This window comes from Macrotis lagotis, chromosome X (genome assembly GCF_037893015.1).
Source record: "Macrotis lagotis isolate mMagLag1 chromosome X, bilby.v1.9.chrom.fasta, whole genome shotgun sequence".
In the NCBI taxonomy this organism is placed as follows: Eukaryota; Metazoa; Chordata; class Mammalia; order Peramelemorphia; family Peramelidae; genus Macrotis; species Macrotis lagotis.
The window spans coordinates 189,116,637-189,134,831 of NC_133666.1; the positions used below are offsets into that span (position 1 = coordinate 189,116,637).

The window sequence follows — 18,195 nt, forward strand, 5'->3', positions numbered from 1 at the left end:
AATAAAGTATAAATAATAATGCTTGTTCCTATGAACCAACTCACAGAATTGCTGGAAGGAAAATATCATAAAAAATCTCAAAGCATTATATCCATAGGAATAAGGACAAGACTTGTGATTTCAGTCACAGGGAGAACCCCTAGGTGAGGCAATTCTCTTTTCCAGTGCAAGTTTGCCACTTTTTCTATAAGTTAAAGACAGGGTTGCCTGAAAGTTAGGTAACTTGCCCAGGTACACATGGCCAGTATGCGTCAGAGATGTCACTCAAAACCAAATCTTCCTGGCTTCAAGACTGGCTTTCTCTCCACTGTGCAACTCTACCTATTATTATATCAGCATTTATATCAATGTGAGCTATTGTTTCAGGATAACCAGATGCTCTGGAGAATAGAATTTCTGGCATTAAAAAAATCATATTTATTAGTTTTCCCTTATTGTTCATCCCGGTCTTTCCTTACACTCAGAGGGTTTTCGTTCCTGGAAGCTCCCATAAAAGGACCATGGGAATAGAAAGTAGGTCTTCAGATTTCTTTTTTTATATACAGAAAATGGTTCCATCTCTGTGATAGTAACTCACACTGACACAAATGTTGAATATTTCAATTGTTCAGTTCCAAGGTGGATATTAGGGAAATTTAGATAGAAAAGCAGACATAAGTCTAGAGCATTTTATTTTCTTATTTCTGCATAGGGTATAGAAACCTACTGCCAACAGAAAATAGGGAGCTATAAAATTACTGTAATATCCAATATCCAATCCTTCATTTGGATATTACAATAAATTTTAGTATTAGGAAGAAATCTCAGCAGTTTATGGATATAAGGTAAAAGTAACAAAACAATAAACTGCACAGGTAAGCAGTTTCTGAAGACACAGCTAGGTAGCATAGCAAATAGGGTGTGGGGTCTGGAATCAAAAAGATTGAATCAAAATATGACCTCAAATCCTTATTAGCTATATGAGTAAGTCATTCGATCAGTCTGCCTCAGTTTACTCAACTGGAAAAAGGAAGAAATAATGGCACCTTTTTCCTCAGGTACATACAAAGTTATTTTTTAGAATAGATGGAAGGTAATCTAAGTGGGGGTGGGGTGGGTAAGGGGGATATAACTAGATAGTTCAGTGGATAGAGCTCTGGGCTTAGAGTTAAGAAGACCTGAGTTCAAATCTGATTTCAGACATTTACTAGTTGTGTGACCTTAACCTCTGTTTGCCTAGGAGTTACCATATTTCTCAAGTATAAGATACTCCCATGTATAAAATGCACTTCGGTTTTGGGGCCAAAATTGAAAAAAATAAATGTATTACATAAAGTGATTGAATTTAAGTTTTATTCATCATAAAATTCATTCAACTCCTCATCACTGTCAAAACACCCATCCATTAGCTCATCCTCATTTCTATTTGATGATGAATCCCTGTCTTAGGAAAAGCTCTGATGCTCTCCTGCCTGTGCTCTGGTCTGTAGTTGACCACAAGCACTCCCTGGGCAAGTCTGATGCATGGACACATGCTTAGTTCATTCCGTTTCATGAACCTGAAGCACCAATTGTGTTCTCCTTTGTAATCAGTCATTTCTATCCCATCATCAATTCTTCTGATCTCCTGATGAATCATCTTTGTGAACATAGGAATTCTACTTGTCCTTTGCTCTTCAATCCATCTCTTCAATCCCCTCTAACTCAGGCCGCTTTGCTTCCTTGTCTCTCATGGCTTTCTGGCGGGAAATTTTCAATGGGGTTTCTTCTTCTCATATCCAGTCTCAGATTGTTTTCTCAGTTGAAGGAGGATCAAACTTACCTTCAGCAGCACGATTTCCTTCCTTTTTTTTACAAACTGTATCATTTTGTTTTTTTAATTAATTAGTTTATTTTCATCCATATGTACATGTTATTTTTAAGTTACAAAATTTCCTTCCACTCTCCCTTCCCACTTCCCTCCCCTCAGTGGTTAGCATTGTATATACATATTTTTGATAAACATCTTTACAGATTATTCATTTTCAATATCAGGAATTAGGATTAAGGGAAAGAGACACGTAAGAGATCATTTTTATAAAGTGTTCATCAGATTCTGAAGGGTTGGTTTTTCTTTCTTTTTTGTTTTGTTTTGCTTTTTCTTCCTCTGGATGAAGATAACATGGTCCATAGCCAGTCTAATTCGGTTGTCCTGACTCTCTGAACTGCTGAGAGGAGCTGTTTACATTAAGGTGGAACACCTCACAGTGTTTTTGTTAATGTGTACATTGTTCTCTTGGTTCTACTCCCTTTGCTCAGCATCAAACTGGATTACTTTGAACTTGAATTCAGCACTGAAGGGAAATCTTTTCCAAGCCATTTCTGGGCAGAGTGTGGCAAAACATAAACAGTGAGCACAAAGACAACAGACATGAAAAAGTGGGAAATGCAAGTAAAAAAATTCTACAACCACTATATAAGATGATCTCTATTTTTAGACCCCAAATTTTTCAAAAAAGATTTATCTTATACATGGGGAAATATGGTAGCTTAGTGGCTAGAGTGCTACAGCCAGGAAGACCTGAGTTAAAATACTACCTGCATGACCCTGGCCAAGTCTTTAACCTCTGTTTGCTTTTATCTACTGGAGAAAAAAAAAATGGTAAAGCACTCCAATATCTTTTCCAAGAAAGCTCTATGGACAATATTGGTGTGCTATGGTCCCTGGAATACATAAGAGTTGAACACGACTAAACAACAACCACATCAATCTGAAGGGAAAGGCATTAGCTACAAGGACACCTTGTAAGGACTAAGAAAGGACTATTGTAAATTATGGGTTTTGAGATGAGTATGAAGAAAGTCAATTATTTGATTGGAAGTGAAGAAAGAAAGCTTTCCAAGAATGAGAGACTGTCAGTAACAAAGTCTAGAGATGAAGATGAAGTGTTATAGGTGAGAAATAGCAAGTAAGTGTACTTGGATCATAGAGCACATAGAAGAGAATCAGATCAAAATCCTTCTCTTCTCATAGGAAAAAAGATCTTTTCTGGAAGCTCATCAAGCAGAGCATGTGAAACAACTCATGAGGAAACCACCAGAACAGTAAGTAAGACTCAGTTATTATCCCCCCACTTTAAGTAAGTCATTTTACTTCTGATGTCCCTCATCATTCCTCCCTATGATTCTTTGGAGTTGGGTTGGCTGTTATATCATCCCATTCTCCTCAACTGCCCTTTATAGACTCTCTTCCTCTTTTCTTCTCAATGATAATGGACAGCTCCCTTAAACTAAAATGGCAGGACTCAGACATTTTCTTGCTTACTTTATTACAAAGTCAGACATGACTGATTAACTACTTAACATCAACAATCTACAGGGCTCCTGGGAATGGAAAAGGAAATGAGAGAAATCACATCCTAACCCTTCTCTACCTCCATTTTTTTTCATCTCCATTTTTCTCCAGGGAATTTAGAAGCTGGTCTCTTGTAGCAGAGTTTAAAAATGACCATTTAAACTCATATATTTTTGCAACATGAAGATTATATAGAGTAATTAGATATATTATAAATATCAGTTATGACATTCAATGAAAACTCAGTTCAATAAGCTTTTATTTTTTTATTTTTAGATTTTTTTTTGCAAGGCAATGGAGGTAAGTGGCTTGCCCAAGGCCACACAGCTAGGTAATTATTAAGTGTCTGAAGTCAGATTTGAACTCAGGTACTCCTGACTCCAGGGCTGGTGCTCTATCCACTTAGCCACCTAGCCACCCTCAATAATGTTTTAAAAAATGATACAACTGCTACAGATCAAAAAGTCAAAATAGTTCTTACTTTCAAGTAACTTATATTTTACTAGAGAAAAAAGTTATATCCAAATAAGTAAACATATGTATGAGTGTATATGTATGTATATATAAATTAAGGGGGAGCACTAATAGCAGTGGAGGAACAAGAATGAAGGAGAAACAAGACAAAATTCATTTAACTGTACTTTATATACTAGCCAGCACTTTGAGGAGAACAGGGATAAGGGAGCATAAAAATATAATCAAACTTTGATAACATATAACAACTCAAAACATGTTTCATGGAATAAATATGAGCCCATAATAAGCCTTTGATAAATATTTAATATATAAATAAACCCTGCTAGAATTAGAATACTGTGCCTTACAATCCATCAAGTACTTTTCTATCCAAGGACACTGACCTCTTTACTGTTCCATGAACAAGACACTCCATCTCCCCACTGCAGGAATTTTCTCTGACTGTTCCCCATGTCTGGAATGTTCTCCCTCCTCATCCTCCCTTTCTGACTTCCTAGTTGAAATCCTATCTTCTATAGGAAGCCTTTCCCAAATTCCTCTTCTTCTTCTTTTAGTGCCTTTCCTCTATTGATTATTTCCTATTTATCCTGGTTATAGAGTTTTTAAAACCTCTTTGTTTACTTGTCTCCCTATTTACTTGTCTTTTGCTTTTCTTTGATGCTTTCCCCACCCCACTTAGCATAGTGTCTGAAATGAAGTAGGCACTTAATAAATATTTTATTAATTGAAATTGTCCTCTGAAGTTTCATATTTCTAAACCATCACTGTCATACAAGTTAACAAACAAAAACACCATTTGACTTCCTATGAAGCTGCTAGTAAGGTGGGTGAGCTTATGACAACTGCACAGGCATAATGATAACTTTTATTTTATAGCAACTTAAAATTTTCAAAGCATATAACTCATTTGTAATTTCACAAGCATCATAGAATTCTAAGTATCCCTCTGTGACTTGCTATTGTTGTGTTGTTTAGTCGTTTCAGTTATGTCAACCCTATTTGGAGGGTTTTCTTGGCAAAGATAATGGAGTGATTTACCATTTCCCTCTCCAGTTCATTTTAAAAATGAGGGACTGAGACAAGATTAAAAGATTTGCCTAGAGCCACACAGCTAGTAAGTATCTAAGGTTGGATTTTGAACTCAGGTAGATGACTCCAGGCCTAGCACTTTATCACTCCATCACCTAACTCCTACACTTGCATTTCCTAAATAAGCTTCCAACAACCTATGTGCAATGAGAGTATTGAGGTAGCCTAGAATAGAAATTATTATGTGTAGGTAACAAGCACAGAGAAATAACATGACTTCACAGAAATTTCCCTGCAAAGTTAACACAGGAAACAGAGTCTGACATTCATATAATGAGGAAGAAGGGCAAATTTTTTGAATAATTTATGATTCAGTCATCTACTTTAGATCTATTTGGGTTTATTTACTTACAGAGAAGAAGAGAAATCCTGGTTCCAACGTAGGATCTATAAATGGGATCCATATTTTCAGTTCCCAAGTCGAATGATTGGTGCTACTGTGTTAGCCTTCATCTGCTTATATCTTGTAAGTAAATCAAATTCTTTTCTAGTTCACAAATATGGGATGATATGATCATTTTACACAGTAGGCTTGTTCTTGTTCTTGTTCACTATACAAGGTGAATTTTTAAAATACATTTGTTTTAAGTTCCTTAAGGGGAATTCACTAGTTAATCCAATTCTATAACATTTTTTTCCCCTAAAGAATCCTTTTCATGATTTTATTACCCTCAGAGGGTAGTCAGAGCAGGGTGGGAAGGGTTAGGACTAACCTGCCCTTTCAGTGATTTTCAAAAGATAGGGAGGAAATGAAAGCCCAAGACCTTAGGAAGCTCATCTACTAGCCTAGAAAGATTTCATCTAATTTTGTGGAACAAATTCAAACCAGTATATGCATGTTACAAGTCCTTGTTTGGGCTCAGTGGCAGGAAGGTGTTTGCAATATCTTGTGCTTCTGACATTTTCTAATTGTGTGCCCTTAGTAAATCATTTAACTTTTATTTCCTTAAAACTACCACCTAGTCATAGAGGTTGAACTTGCAATATTAGAGTTTCCACACTGCTAGGGATCACAAATCTTTCAGATTTTTACATATAAGTCTTTAGAATTTCAATTCAAGCTATGAAATTAAATGTAGTTATCTCTAAGTATCTAACCAAGTAAATGATACAATTAATCTCATTTTATTCTCAAACATAAATATTCTACTTTGCTTAAATCCTTGTAATATCAATATATCAGAGTAATACTTGACTGTCATGATCATATTGAAAAAGATTTGGGGATTTTCACGAACAACAAGTTCAATAAGGAAGCCCATGAAGTCTCGGGATAAATTGAGAGCATAGCTTCCTGCTAGTGTTCGTTCTGTGTATTCTCTGCTGTTTTATCATCCAAATTATGTCCCTTAGTTCTGGGGATCCCCAATGTTCTATTCTAGGCCCCTTCATCTTATTTCTATACTCTCACATTATGTCCTTATCACTTCCTATAAGTTTAATTAATTATCATTCCTATACAGATGACCCCCATATGTATATATATCTAGGCCCTGTTTTCCTCCTGAACTTCAATCTTGTATCACCAATTACAAATTGGACATTTCAAACCAGATGGTTCAGAAACATCTCAAATTCAACATCTCAAATGTCTAAAACAAAATTCATTATCTTTCTCCTCATCCAAACATTTCAGTTTCTGTCAAAAGTACAACCATTGTCTAATCTGATAGTATTTTTTTTTTAGGATTTTGCAAGGCAAATGGGGTTAAGTGGCTTGCCCAAGGCCACACAGCTAGGTAATTATTAAGTGTCTGAGCCCGGATTTGAACCCAGGAACTCCTGACTCCAGGGCAAGTGCTTTATCCACTACGCCACCTAGCCACCCCCTTCTGACAGTATTTTTAAGGCCAAATGTATCATCCTTAATTCATTTATTCATTCGCTCATTCTCTCAGCTTCATAACTTTGGCTTTAATCTTTAACTCCTCACCAGGGCAGCTATGTGGAGCAGTGAATAGAGCACTGACCTTGGAGTCAGGAGATTGGAAATTTGAATGCAAGCTCAGACACTTAACTCTTCCTAGATGTGTGACCTTGAGCAAGTCACTTAACCCCGATTGCCTTGCATCCAGGACCATCTCCAGTCATCCCGATTCATATGTGGTCACTGGACTCAGATGACTCTGGAGAAGAAAGTGAGGCTGGTGACTTAGCTCAGCACCCCCTCACTTCAATTCATGTGCTTGTCACAGAATCAACTCCCTGTCCCTCGAAAATGAAGGATAAACATTATTATTTTTTATTATTATTATTATTACTCTCTTTCACCTCAAATAGCAATGCCCAGATCTTCGTCCTTCACATTTCTCACCTGAATCCCATTTTCTCAACTCCCCACTTCAGATCAAATCCTCATCAGTCTTCTTATCTTATCTCCTCACTTCAGTTTCCAAACTCTAATTTTACTGTTACAGTAGCTCTGACCAACTTATTCCCCTACTTAATCAATTATAATGTCTTCCTTTTGCATCTAGAATAAAATATAAATTCTTCTGGTTAGTTTTTAAAGTTCTTTACAACCAGGCCCAGCCCTATCTTCCCAATCTCAGTGAACATTACACCTCCTACATTTTGTAATCCAGTCAAACTGGCCTATTATCTCACACATCTTTGAGCCCTTGCATAGACTTTCCATGAGAACTGTAATATATTTCCTCCTTTATTCTGCTTCATAGACTCCCTGTCTTCCTTATGTGGTGACTAAAAAGATTCGAGAGACATAATTTCTGGGTAATTTTTATCATATTATTGATAAGGTCAGTATATTTATTAATAAAAGGATGGTCATTTGGCATCTCTCTGAGACCAAAGATAACCATGGTGGAGTGAATTCATGGCATATATATACATATATATATATATATATATATATATATATATATATGTATATATATATATATATATAATGTCCTTTTGGAAAAGGAATATTCAAAAGAATGACAATCAACTCTGATTAGTTAATAATTAATGAGAAAATAAATATTACAATGAGGGACTGAATCTGAATTTTGATTATGGATTCTGATTAAGTTCTTCCCAGCTTTGTGCAGGTGGGTGATGGAGTAGATAGCACACTTTCCTGGAGACAGGAAGACAGGGAGTTCAGATTTGTCTCAGACAATTGACACTTAGCAGCTATTGACCTAGGGCAAGTCACTTAAGCCTGATTCCCCATATCTAGGACCATCTCCACTCATCCTGATTTATATCTGGTTACTGGACCCAGATGACTCTGTAGTGAAAAGTGAGGTTGATGACAGCACAGTCCCCCATCATTCAAATCCAATTCATGTGCTCTCATGGTATCACCTCCCTGAAGTCAAGCTCTTCTTCAAGAATGAAAAGATAAACATTATCATCATCATCAACATCACATAATATTTGTTGTCTCTTCCATTAGATGTAAGTACCTTATGAGTTTGGATTGCTTCATTTATTTGTATTTATGTCCCCAGTACCTAGAATTATGCCTGCTTAATAAATTTTTATTGAGTGATCAATTGATAAGATGAAGAAATACAAGGGAGGCCAACCAGAATGATTCAAGGCCTCATGAACATGCCTAATAAAAATTAGCACAAATAATGTTAGCATCTATATAGTGCTTTAAGGTTTGCTAAGCACTTTACAAATATCCCATTTTATTTTTGGAACAACAGGAGATCAGTGCTATTTGGTCTTCATTTTACAGATGAGAACACCAAAATTGATAGAGGTTAAATGACTTGTCAAAGGTCACTCAGCTTTTAACTGTCTATGGACACATTTGAAATCAGGTCTTTTAGACTCTAAGTCTAGAACTTTAGATTTGTACCCCTAGTTACAGGTATACCACCCCTGCACCACCCAGGACTGAATAAAATAACTGGACATACTTAACCTAAGGAAGAGAAGATTCAGAGAAGATGTAATAGCTGTGGTCATTAAAAGTCACGTTCTTGCTTGATTGCTTGTGTAATATCAGCTATAACACCATAGAATGCAGTGTAAAAAAGAGATGATTTTATTGTTTTTGCCTGGATCATTCCCAAAGTCACGCTGAAACTTTCCTTTTATTTTTCAATGGAAATATGACCTTGGATTACTTATAACAATTTGATTCAATTTAATGAGTTCCCATCTGGATATCTGGGCCCATACTTATTTGATGTTCTAACAAGGAAGAGATACAGAATATTTCTTACCTTTCAATGTCATTCAAATAATAAGAACCACATAGAGACTAGAGAGAATTTTTAAAAGAGATAAAGGGTCCATATGTCCTAAAAGAAACAGTCTCCAGACTAACATTGGGTTTTGGGTGTGTTGGGCTATGGCATGAATAATGACAATTATTCAATAATAATGACAAACTAAAAACCTTTCTTCTATTTCTCCTGCAGTTCATTATAATTGAATTTTGCATGTACACATACATTGTACAAGAGTTAGATATGTTTGAGGAGGGATTAGAGACCTACATTGCTTCAGTTAATGAGACAGGAGTACTGACACCAGCTATGCTACGGATAAAGGAGCTGATTAATGTGGCAAAAGGTAAACCAGTCTCTTTACAGTTATTGTGTTATGGGTGGCTAAGATTGAATTGAGAAATAATCATTGCTCAAAACTTATTTTGCAGCTTGGCCCTTTCTTTTAAACCAACTGACAAAATAAAACAAAACCACTTTTACAGAACAATTTAGAAATAAGATTATCCAAAAACATGAATTTTGAGAAAGAAAAAAATTAGAGAAATGGAGAAAAGGGAATTTTATCTTTTGAAAATTACTTTCTACTTGACTAATGAAGGAATAAACCATTCTAGAATGTTTATTTTCCCCTTTTCTTATCTCCTTAATATTTAAGATTATTTATGATCATTAAGGACCTATGATTTTGTCCAAATAGGCTTTCCTTCCCATTGTACCTCAGATCACATCATAACTAAGTGTGATCTTTTTTTGAGGCAGAGTAAAGTGACTTGCCCAGGGTCACACAGCTAGAAAGTTCAAACTCACATCCTCCTAATTTCAGGGTCACTGCTCTATCCACTGTGCCACCTAGCTGCCTCTATATGGGATCTTAATGAACTTCTATAACCAAAGACAATCCATCACTACATATCCTGCCTTTTGACAAGAAGCCTCTCCAAATTTAATTAAGTTGGTCCTTTGATAACTAACATTACCATTACCAGTCCTATATTCAAAGCCTTTCCAATTTGGCATAAACTGTTAAAGCATTAATCATTTTCAAAAACCCATAATTTCCATATCAACATGAAGCAATAAAGTAGGATTTCAGTGGATATAGCCATTTATTTATGAATTAAAAAGCATGTAAACAAAAGGGTGATTCTATAAAAGGCTCATAAACTTCTGAATTTTCAATTAATTTCTTGCTGTCATTAGCTCCTTGTTGTTGAAGTATTAGTAGAAATGTTCCTAGACTGAGGAGTCCAAGCAATAAGTCAGCATTGTATAGTAGAAGGAGCCCTAGATTTTGAAGACTTAGGTTGAATTCCAGTTCTGGGAAACTTATATAATTTCTCTGTAATGAAGGAAAAAATGTTTTAAGGTGGTCTAGGGCAGGGTTTGAGAATGTGTGAATGAATTCACCTAAAAGGCCAACTCTTGACCAAGATGTATTTAGGGACTGAAAAAAGGTTTATTTGATTAAGGTATCAAATGGTTTGAAAGTAATGGAGGAGGAAAAAAGGAGGCTCTAGGTGGTGCAGTGGATAAAGCATCAGCCCTTGAGTCAGAAGGACCTAATAATTACTTAGCTGTGTGACCTTGCACAAGTCATTTAATCCCATTGCCTTGCCAAAAAAAAGTAATGGAGGTTTAGTAAAGTAATTAGAATTAGCAAGGAATAAGTGGTATCAAGAGAGCACAACATACAGAAATAAATTAGGGACTTTTGCAAGATGATTGTAGAAGTTAAAGGCAGGGTTTACATAGGGAAGCATTGCATGATGTATGTGCTGGGAATGGGGTAAGGGAGGAGTTAGGGTATTTACATTTCAGAACCCCTTTTTGATGGGATAGCTTTTGGGGTACCAACTTCAAGTATCTTTATCTGAATATCAAAATATTCTAGATGGGAGCACCAATATCCCCCTCTAATAAGATAGCTTTCAGTGCATAGGTTCCATGTGATCCAACAATGGGAGTTATTTATCTAGATATAAATGATATGGAAATCAGATGCACACAAGATATGCAAGGCTAGTACAGAAGGAAATAATATTTGGCGTAACATTTTTCTCAGTCTAATATTTTCTCTATTATATCCTCCCCTGAGATTTTTTTTTTAGTTTGTACTGAACCTAAACCTGCCTCTCTGAAATTACCAACTTTTGCTCCAAAGTCTAACCTCTTGGGCCCAGCTGAACAGGTCTAATCCATCTTCCATGCAACTTTTCAAATACAGTTTCTTTTCCTTCCGTATATTCTTTTACATGGCAGGTAGGTGGCCTCCTCTTCCTGAGTTCAAGTCTAGCCTCATACTTACAAGCTGAGTGACCCTGGACAAGTCACTGAACCTTGTTTGTCTTAGTTTCCTCATCTGTAATATGAGTTGGAGAAGGAAATGACAAACCACTCCTGTATCTTTGCTAAGAAAACCTTAAAATGAAATCATAAAGAATCAGACCTGACTGAAACAATGGACTAAATTCTTCTATCAGGTGACTAGGTGGCACAGTTGCTAGAATACTGACCCTGAAATCTGGAAAACTTGAGTTCAAAATTCAGTCTCAGAATTCAGTCTAGTTATCTGTACTTGAACAAGTCACTTAAACTCTGTCTCAGTTTCCTCTCTGTATAAATAGGAATAATAATAGCTTCCTAGGGTTGGTGTGAGGATTCAATTAGGAAATATTTGTAATAAGATTTGCAAACTTTCATATACTATGTAAATGCAACAACAATGTTACTGTTGTTGTATTGTTATATCAGCCTCCATGTCTTGCATCATTAAAGTCTTATTCCTGGGAATATGTTTTAATTTGTCAATGTGCTTCTATATCCAGAATTAAGCACTGAATTTTAAATGAAACCCAGAGCAGAGTACAACAAAACTATCATTTAGCAACAGAGACAGAGAGAGAGAGAGAGAGAGAGAGAGAGAGAGAGAGAGAGAGAGAGAGAGATACAGAGACAGACATAAAGAAACAGGGAGAAAGACAGAGAAAGTGGCAGAGACAGAGAGAGAGATGAATTCAACCTAAGATCACATGACTGCTTCAATGCATTGTTAACTGAAACCCCTAGATCTTTTTTTTTAATAGAAATTCTCACCCAGTCATGCTTCCTACACCTCATTTGCTATGAAATGTTTGGATAATCATTCTTCTTTAATAAATTAAAAACCTTAAAGATTAAGGGAATGCTCCCCAAGTGGCAGATGACAGTTTAGTTTTTCAAAATATTTTTTCCTCTCTATTTTAGAATGAGAATGTTGAGAAGGAAGAAAAATAAAAGTTACTATAGATAGAGAGAGAGAGAGAGAGAGAATATGGAACGTGGTACTCCGAAAGACTTTAGTAAAAACTTTATTAAATGAAAATAATAATAATTCATACCAGGAATCAAAATAGATTCTTTCCAAGTCTTTTTCATACATATGATACAGAATATTGTGGTATGTGATACAGAACATCAAGTTTTAAGGAGCTGTCTGAGTATTTGAAGTGGGTATTTTGTTTCATATATATACAACACTAAGATGCCTTTTTGGTTTTTATTACAGGCGTTTGGATGCTGACCATTTTTTCTGCCTCCCTCACTTGTATAAGCTATTTATTTCACATTTTAGCCTGCTATAGGTAAGAATATTTAATGAGTCAATGTACCTCCCAATACCCCTTCCCTGTGCTCCAATATTGTTAACAAACATCATTAATTCATTCTCTTTTACATTTTAATACATGACATTCATAGACTCATTTAGGTAAAAAGAAATGAAATCTAGACACCTCAAGAAATTCAGAAGTAAAAGTAACCACTGATTATTTAGAACAATATTTGCTCAGCATTTTATTGATAATGAAAGAATTAAAGACAAACTTGTGAACCAATGAGAAAAAGAGTCAAAAGATAGTGAAATCTGTTTTAGATATGTCAAATTTAAGTTACCTGTGGGACATTCTACCCCACCAGCTCACTACCCTACCAATTCACTAGACCCTCCAAAATTTATCATTTCTGACAGGTGTGATGTGGTACCTCAGAATTATTTTAATTTGCCTTTCTTAAATTAATAACAATTTAAAGCATTTTGTATGTCTAGAAATAACTTTGATTTCTTCTGAATTTCTTCTTATTTGGTAATGTTAGACTAGAGTTCAGAAGAGAGATGAGGGCTGCATGAATCCATCTGAAAATATTCCAAATTGAGATCATTGAATTCAAGAAAGTTGATAATATTACCAAGAGAGTATGGAGAAAAGAATTATTATCCTAACAGGAACTTGGATATTTATAAAATGGAAAATTAATACACTTCAACTTTAAATCTTCAAAAATTATCAAACTGAAGACCTCATTTAGATCTTATCCACAATATTAAAAAAAAACTAGTCGTATTATTCAGTCACACACATACACACATTTTAGGGTTTTAAAAGTGCATGTGCATCTGTGTGTGTGTGTGTGTGTGTGTGTGTGTGTGTACAGGATGGAAGCAAAGAGTAATAAGAGGGAAAGGAAGAAAATAATCATTAATATAGCATCTACTATATGCTAGGCACTGTGCTAACCATTTTACAAATATCTCATCTGATCCTCACAACAATATCATTTTTGATCATAAGTAATAGGGGTAAGAACCAAAACACAGATCAGGAGGGTAGTGATCATACATCTACCTTGACCATAACACTTTGGAAGCACTGAAAACTTCCAAATTCCCAGAACTAGTTATGAATATAGGAGTGGGGAAAAAACCTGAAACTTGAAACCGGCCCCTCCTATCCCATACTGCCAACAGAGCCCAAAATTAACATAAAGTTCAAAATCAAGATATAGGATGAAAAAGTGAGCAAAAGAATTGACCATAAAAAGCTACAATTGTGACAGGGAAGATCAAGACACAAATTCAGAAGAAGACAATGAAATAAAAACAACTGCAAGCAAAACCTCAAAGAAAAATATGATACAAGTCCAACAAGAATTCCTAGAAGTGTTAAAATATGGTTTTCAACATCCAATAAAAGTGGTAGAGGAAAAATTAAGGCAAAGAAATGAGACCAACTTGTTATTTCTTAAACTTTTTGTCTCTTCCTTAAGGATATGATTTCTCTCTCATCACACTTAATTTGGATCAATGTACAACATGGAAACAAAGTAAAGACTGGCAGATTGCTTTCAGTGGAGGGGGGTGGGGGAGGGAAGTAAGATTGGGGGAAATTGTAAAACTCAAATAATAACTTTAATAAAAATAAATTAAAAAAAGAAATGAGATCAAATGAAGGAAATTATGAAAAACATTATCAACTTGGTAAAAGAAGCACAAATAATTCCTTAAAAAAACAGAATTGACTAATAGAAAAAGGTACAAAATCTCACAGAAGAAAAACATTCCTTAAAAATAAAAATCAGGCAAGTAGAAGCTAATGATTCCATGAGACATCAAAAAATAATACAACAAAATCAAAAGAACAATAAAAGAAGAAAATATAACTATCTCATTGAAGAAAAACAACTGACCTACAAAAGACATCAGAGAGCAAATTTAGTAATTATCAATCTGCCTTGATCAAAGAAAGAGCCTATAAGAAGATACCCCAAGCATCCATAAATAAATCATTCAAATATCATAGAGTCATAGTCAGGAATGCACAAGATTTAGCAGCTTCCACATTTAAAAAGCAGAGGACTTGGAATATGATATTTGGGAAGGCAAAGTAGCTAGTATTATAACCAAAAAATAACCTACCCAGCAAAACTGAATCTAGTCCTTCAGCAGGAAATGGGGGCTATATAGATATTTAATGAAATAGTGGACTTTCAAACATTGCTGATAAATTTTTTGAAGAAGACCATGACATAGTGAGGTGATGTCATGATATGCAAGCGAATTGGATTTAAATAAAGGAGGGATATGCAAAGTCATTTTAAAAAAATTTTTAAATGAACAAAGTAAGAAAATTATACTTAAATTTGCATTTAGATTTCATCAGTTCTCTCTCTGGAAGTAGACAGTATTTTTTCATCATGAGTCTTTTGGAATAATCTTGGATCACTTTATTGATATGAGTTATCAAGTATTTCACAGTTGATCATCTTTACAATTACAACTATGGACAAGCTTCTTATAATATGTGTTGCTGTTTTCAGAGTTAGTTCTGTAGGTCTGCCAGTTTTGGGTGCTTCCATGGTGGTGTTATGCTGGGAGAGGTGTGGTCACTGTTCTCCTGGTCTACATTATGGTCTTTAGCCAGGAAGGGCCTCTCATCCCCTGTAGACAGAAGTGCTAAAGTCTCTTTAATTTGGAGCTGTGACTAGTTAACTCTGTTCCTTTATGACTGACTCCTCAACACCCCCTTCTGGCCTGAAATTTTGACCCAGAACTGAGTATGAGTAATAAAGTTGCCAATCAGCATCAACTGTACCCAGTATCAGCAAGGAATTCCCTGTAATCTCTTTCTGACTGGTTTTCCAATCTTCTTATCATCTTTTGGCTGAGAATATTAACCAAAGCTAATATTGTTGCAGCAACTATTCTTTTCACCCAGTGTGTGGACTTAAGACAGGTTTCCACACAGGTGCCACAAACTGCTCATACCAATCTCCTAAATTTTATTAGGTAAAAAAAAAATGTCTTAATCTGACCTTATATTGGCTTTACTGCTCCAAAACTTGATTTGAGGTATTACCTTAAAATTGTTTGGAGGAAAGTGTTGAGAAAGTTCATCAAGTTACTTCTGCTATCTTTAAAGATTAAAAATAAACTAAATAATCTTATCTTTTTTTCTTTAATTAGCTTTTGTGTTTCCTTTTCCAGTCGGTTAATTTTACTTTTTGCTGAGTTGCATTTTCTTTCCAATTGGTTGAATTGAGTTTGGATGAGTTGTATTCCTTTTCCAATTAGTTGGTTTAATTTTTTGAAGTATTACATTCTTTTACCAGTTGGTTACTTTTACTTTTAAAGGAGTTGATTTCTTTAGTCAATTTTTCGTTATTTTCCTCCATGGCTCTCATTTCTTTTTTCCATTTTTCTTCTTCTTCCCTTCTTTGGTTTTTTTAATTCTTTTTTAACCTCTTCTATGAGGTTTTGGATTCGAACCCAATTCATAGATTACTTTCTGATTTCAGATGTAGAAAAATTTTCACTGCTTTCTTCTTCTGAGGTGGCATTTATCATCTCTATCTGTCTAACAGCTTTCTAAAGTTAATGCTTTTAGTTTTTTCACTCACTTTGATTGTTTGAGCTGAGCTCCTGGGGTATTGAGAATATAGATCCAAGTTTTTTGTTCTGGGGCTGGGGTCTAATCCTTGATTTATCACTGGCTAAGATGCTGTCTATGCAACTCAGGGGTTGCCTATGCAGAGGTTTGTTTCCTCCTTTATATTCAGGTTCTGCCTAAGCAGTGGTTTGTTCCCAAGCATCTGTGCCCAGATGTTCCCAGGGTTCAGACTTTGTTTGGGGTTGGGACTTACCTGTTGCTTCGCTATCTAGCTGCCAAGACCTGTGCTGTTGTTTAACTACGGGGACCTGGAATGCACTGTGGCTTAATGCACTCCCCGCCATGACTTTCCTGCTCTCTTGCCTAGTTGGGTTTTACTTCCCCTTCCTCCCCCCCCCCCAATTCCAGCCAAGAGACAGACCTTTACTCAAGATCCTCCATAATGTTTATGTTGAAAACTTGTTTCAATCTTGTCTTTTATGGGAGATCTGTATATTTAATATTTGTGTAGGGGCTTCATTTAAGTTGACTAGGAAAAAAGCTCTAGGAACATGCTAACTTCATGTAGTCAATCTTGGCTCCACCCAGAAGTCCCTAAATAATCTAATCCTTAAAAAAGAACAAATCATAGAAACAATAATTTCCTTAATGAGAAAGACAACAATAAAGCAACATTCCAAAATTTGTTGGTTGCTGCCAAAGCAGTACTTAGGGGAAAATTTATATCTCTATATACTTACATCAAGAAAATGAAAAAGAAAGCACTTTATTGAATTGGGCATGCAACTAAAAAATGGGTAAAAGACAAATCAAAACTCCTCAATTATTTTTTATCTTTTTAAAAGATAAATCATCTTGGTTCATTTCATTTTTTAAATTAGAAAACCAAATTACCAGAATCAAAAAGGAAAGTGAAGGTACCACCAATAAAGATAAAATTTAAGCAATTATTACTAATTTTAACTAGTTATTTGTTAGTAAAACTGATGATCTAAATGAAATGGATGAATAATTTCAAAATTATAAACTGACCAGATCAACAGAAGAGAAAAATAGAATACGTAAATAACCCTGTCTCAGAAAGAGAATTGAACAAGCCATCAATGAGATGATTAAGAAAAAATCTATGGGACCATGGGATTTATAACTAAATTCTACCAAATATTTAAGAAATAATTAATCCCAATACTATAAAATCTATTTGGAAAAAATAAAGGAGTTCTAACAAATTCCTATTATGACACAAATATGGTTTTGATACATAAATCATGGAGAGCAAAAACAGAGAAAAGAAACTATAGCTCAATTTCATTAATTAATATCAATACAAAATTTTTAAATAAAATACCAGCAAAGAGGTTACAGCAATTATATACCAAAGATCATAACATTATGACCAGGTGGGATTCATACCAGGAATACAGGTCTGGTTCAAAATTGGGGAAACAAACAGCCTAACTAATATATAATAAAACAAAAAAAAAACATATATTATCACAATAGATGAAGAAAAAAACCTGTGATAAAATATAATATAGGATATAATATATAATATATAGTAAATATATAATATAATAGGGATAGCCCTATTAAAAACACTAGGAATCAATGAAATTTTCCTTAAAATGATAAGTAGTATCAATCTATAATCAAGAGCAAGCATTATTTGTATTAGGGATAGACTAGAAATCTTTCCACTAAGATCAGAGGGTGAGTTAAGGATGTCTATTATGACCACTATTATTTAATATTGTACTAGAAATGCTAGCTATAGCAATAAGACAAAAAGAAATTGAAGAAATAAAAATAGAAAATGAAGAAACAAAACTATCATTCTTTGCAAATTATATGATGCTATACTTAGAGAATCTTAGAGACTCAACAAAAAAAACAGTTGAAACAAAAGTTATAATATATA

The 18,195-nt window shown here is 34.8% G+C and overlaps 1 protein-coding gene across 1 annotated transcript in view; it reads left to right on the forward strand.

Annotated features, from left to right (window-relative positions):
• Positions 1–18,195, forward strand: part of LOC141502949 (stimulated by retinoic acid gene 6 protein-like) — a 93,830-nt gene that overhangs the window by 39,189 nt on the left and 36,446 nt on the right. The window contains exons 8-11 of the mRNA XM_074207967.1: positions 2,993–3,063; positions 5,234–5,345; positions 9,265–9,418; positions 12,620–12,695. Coding sequence (XP_074064068.1) covers positions 2,993–3,063; positions 5,234–5,345; positions 9,265–9,418; positions 12,620–12,695 — 413 coding nt within the window. The remainder of the gene's footprint in view (positions 1–2,992; positions 3,064–5,233; positions 5,346–9,264; positions 9,419–12,619; positions 12,696–18,195) is intronic.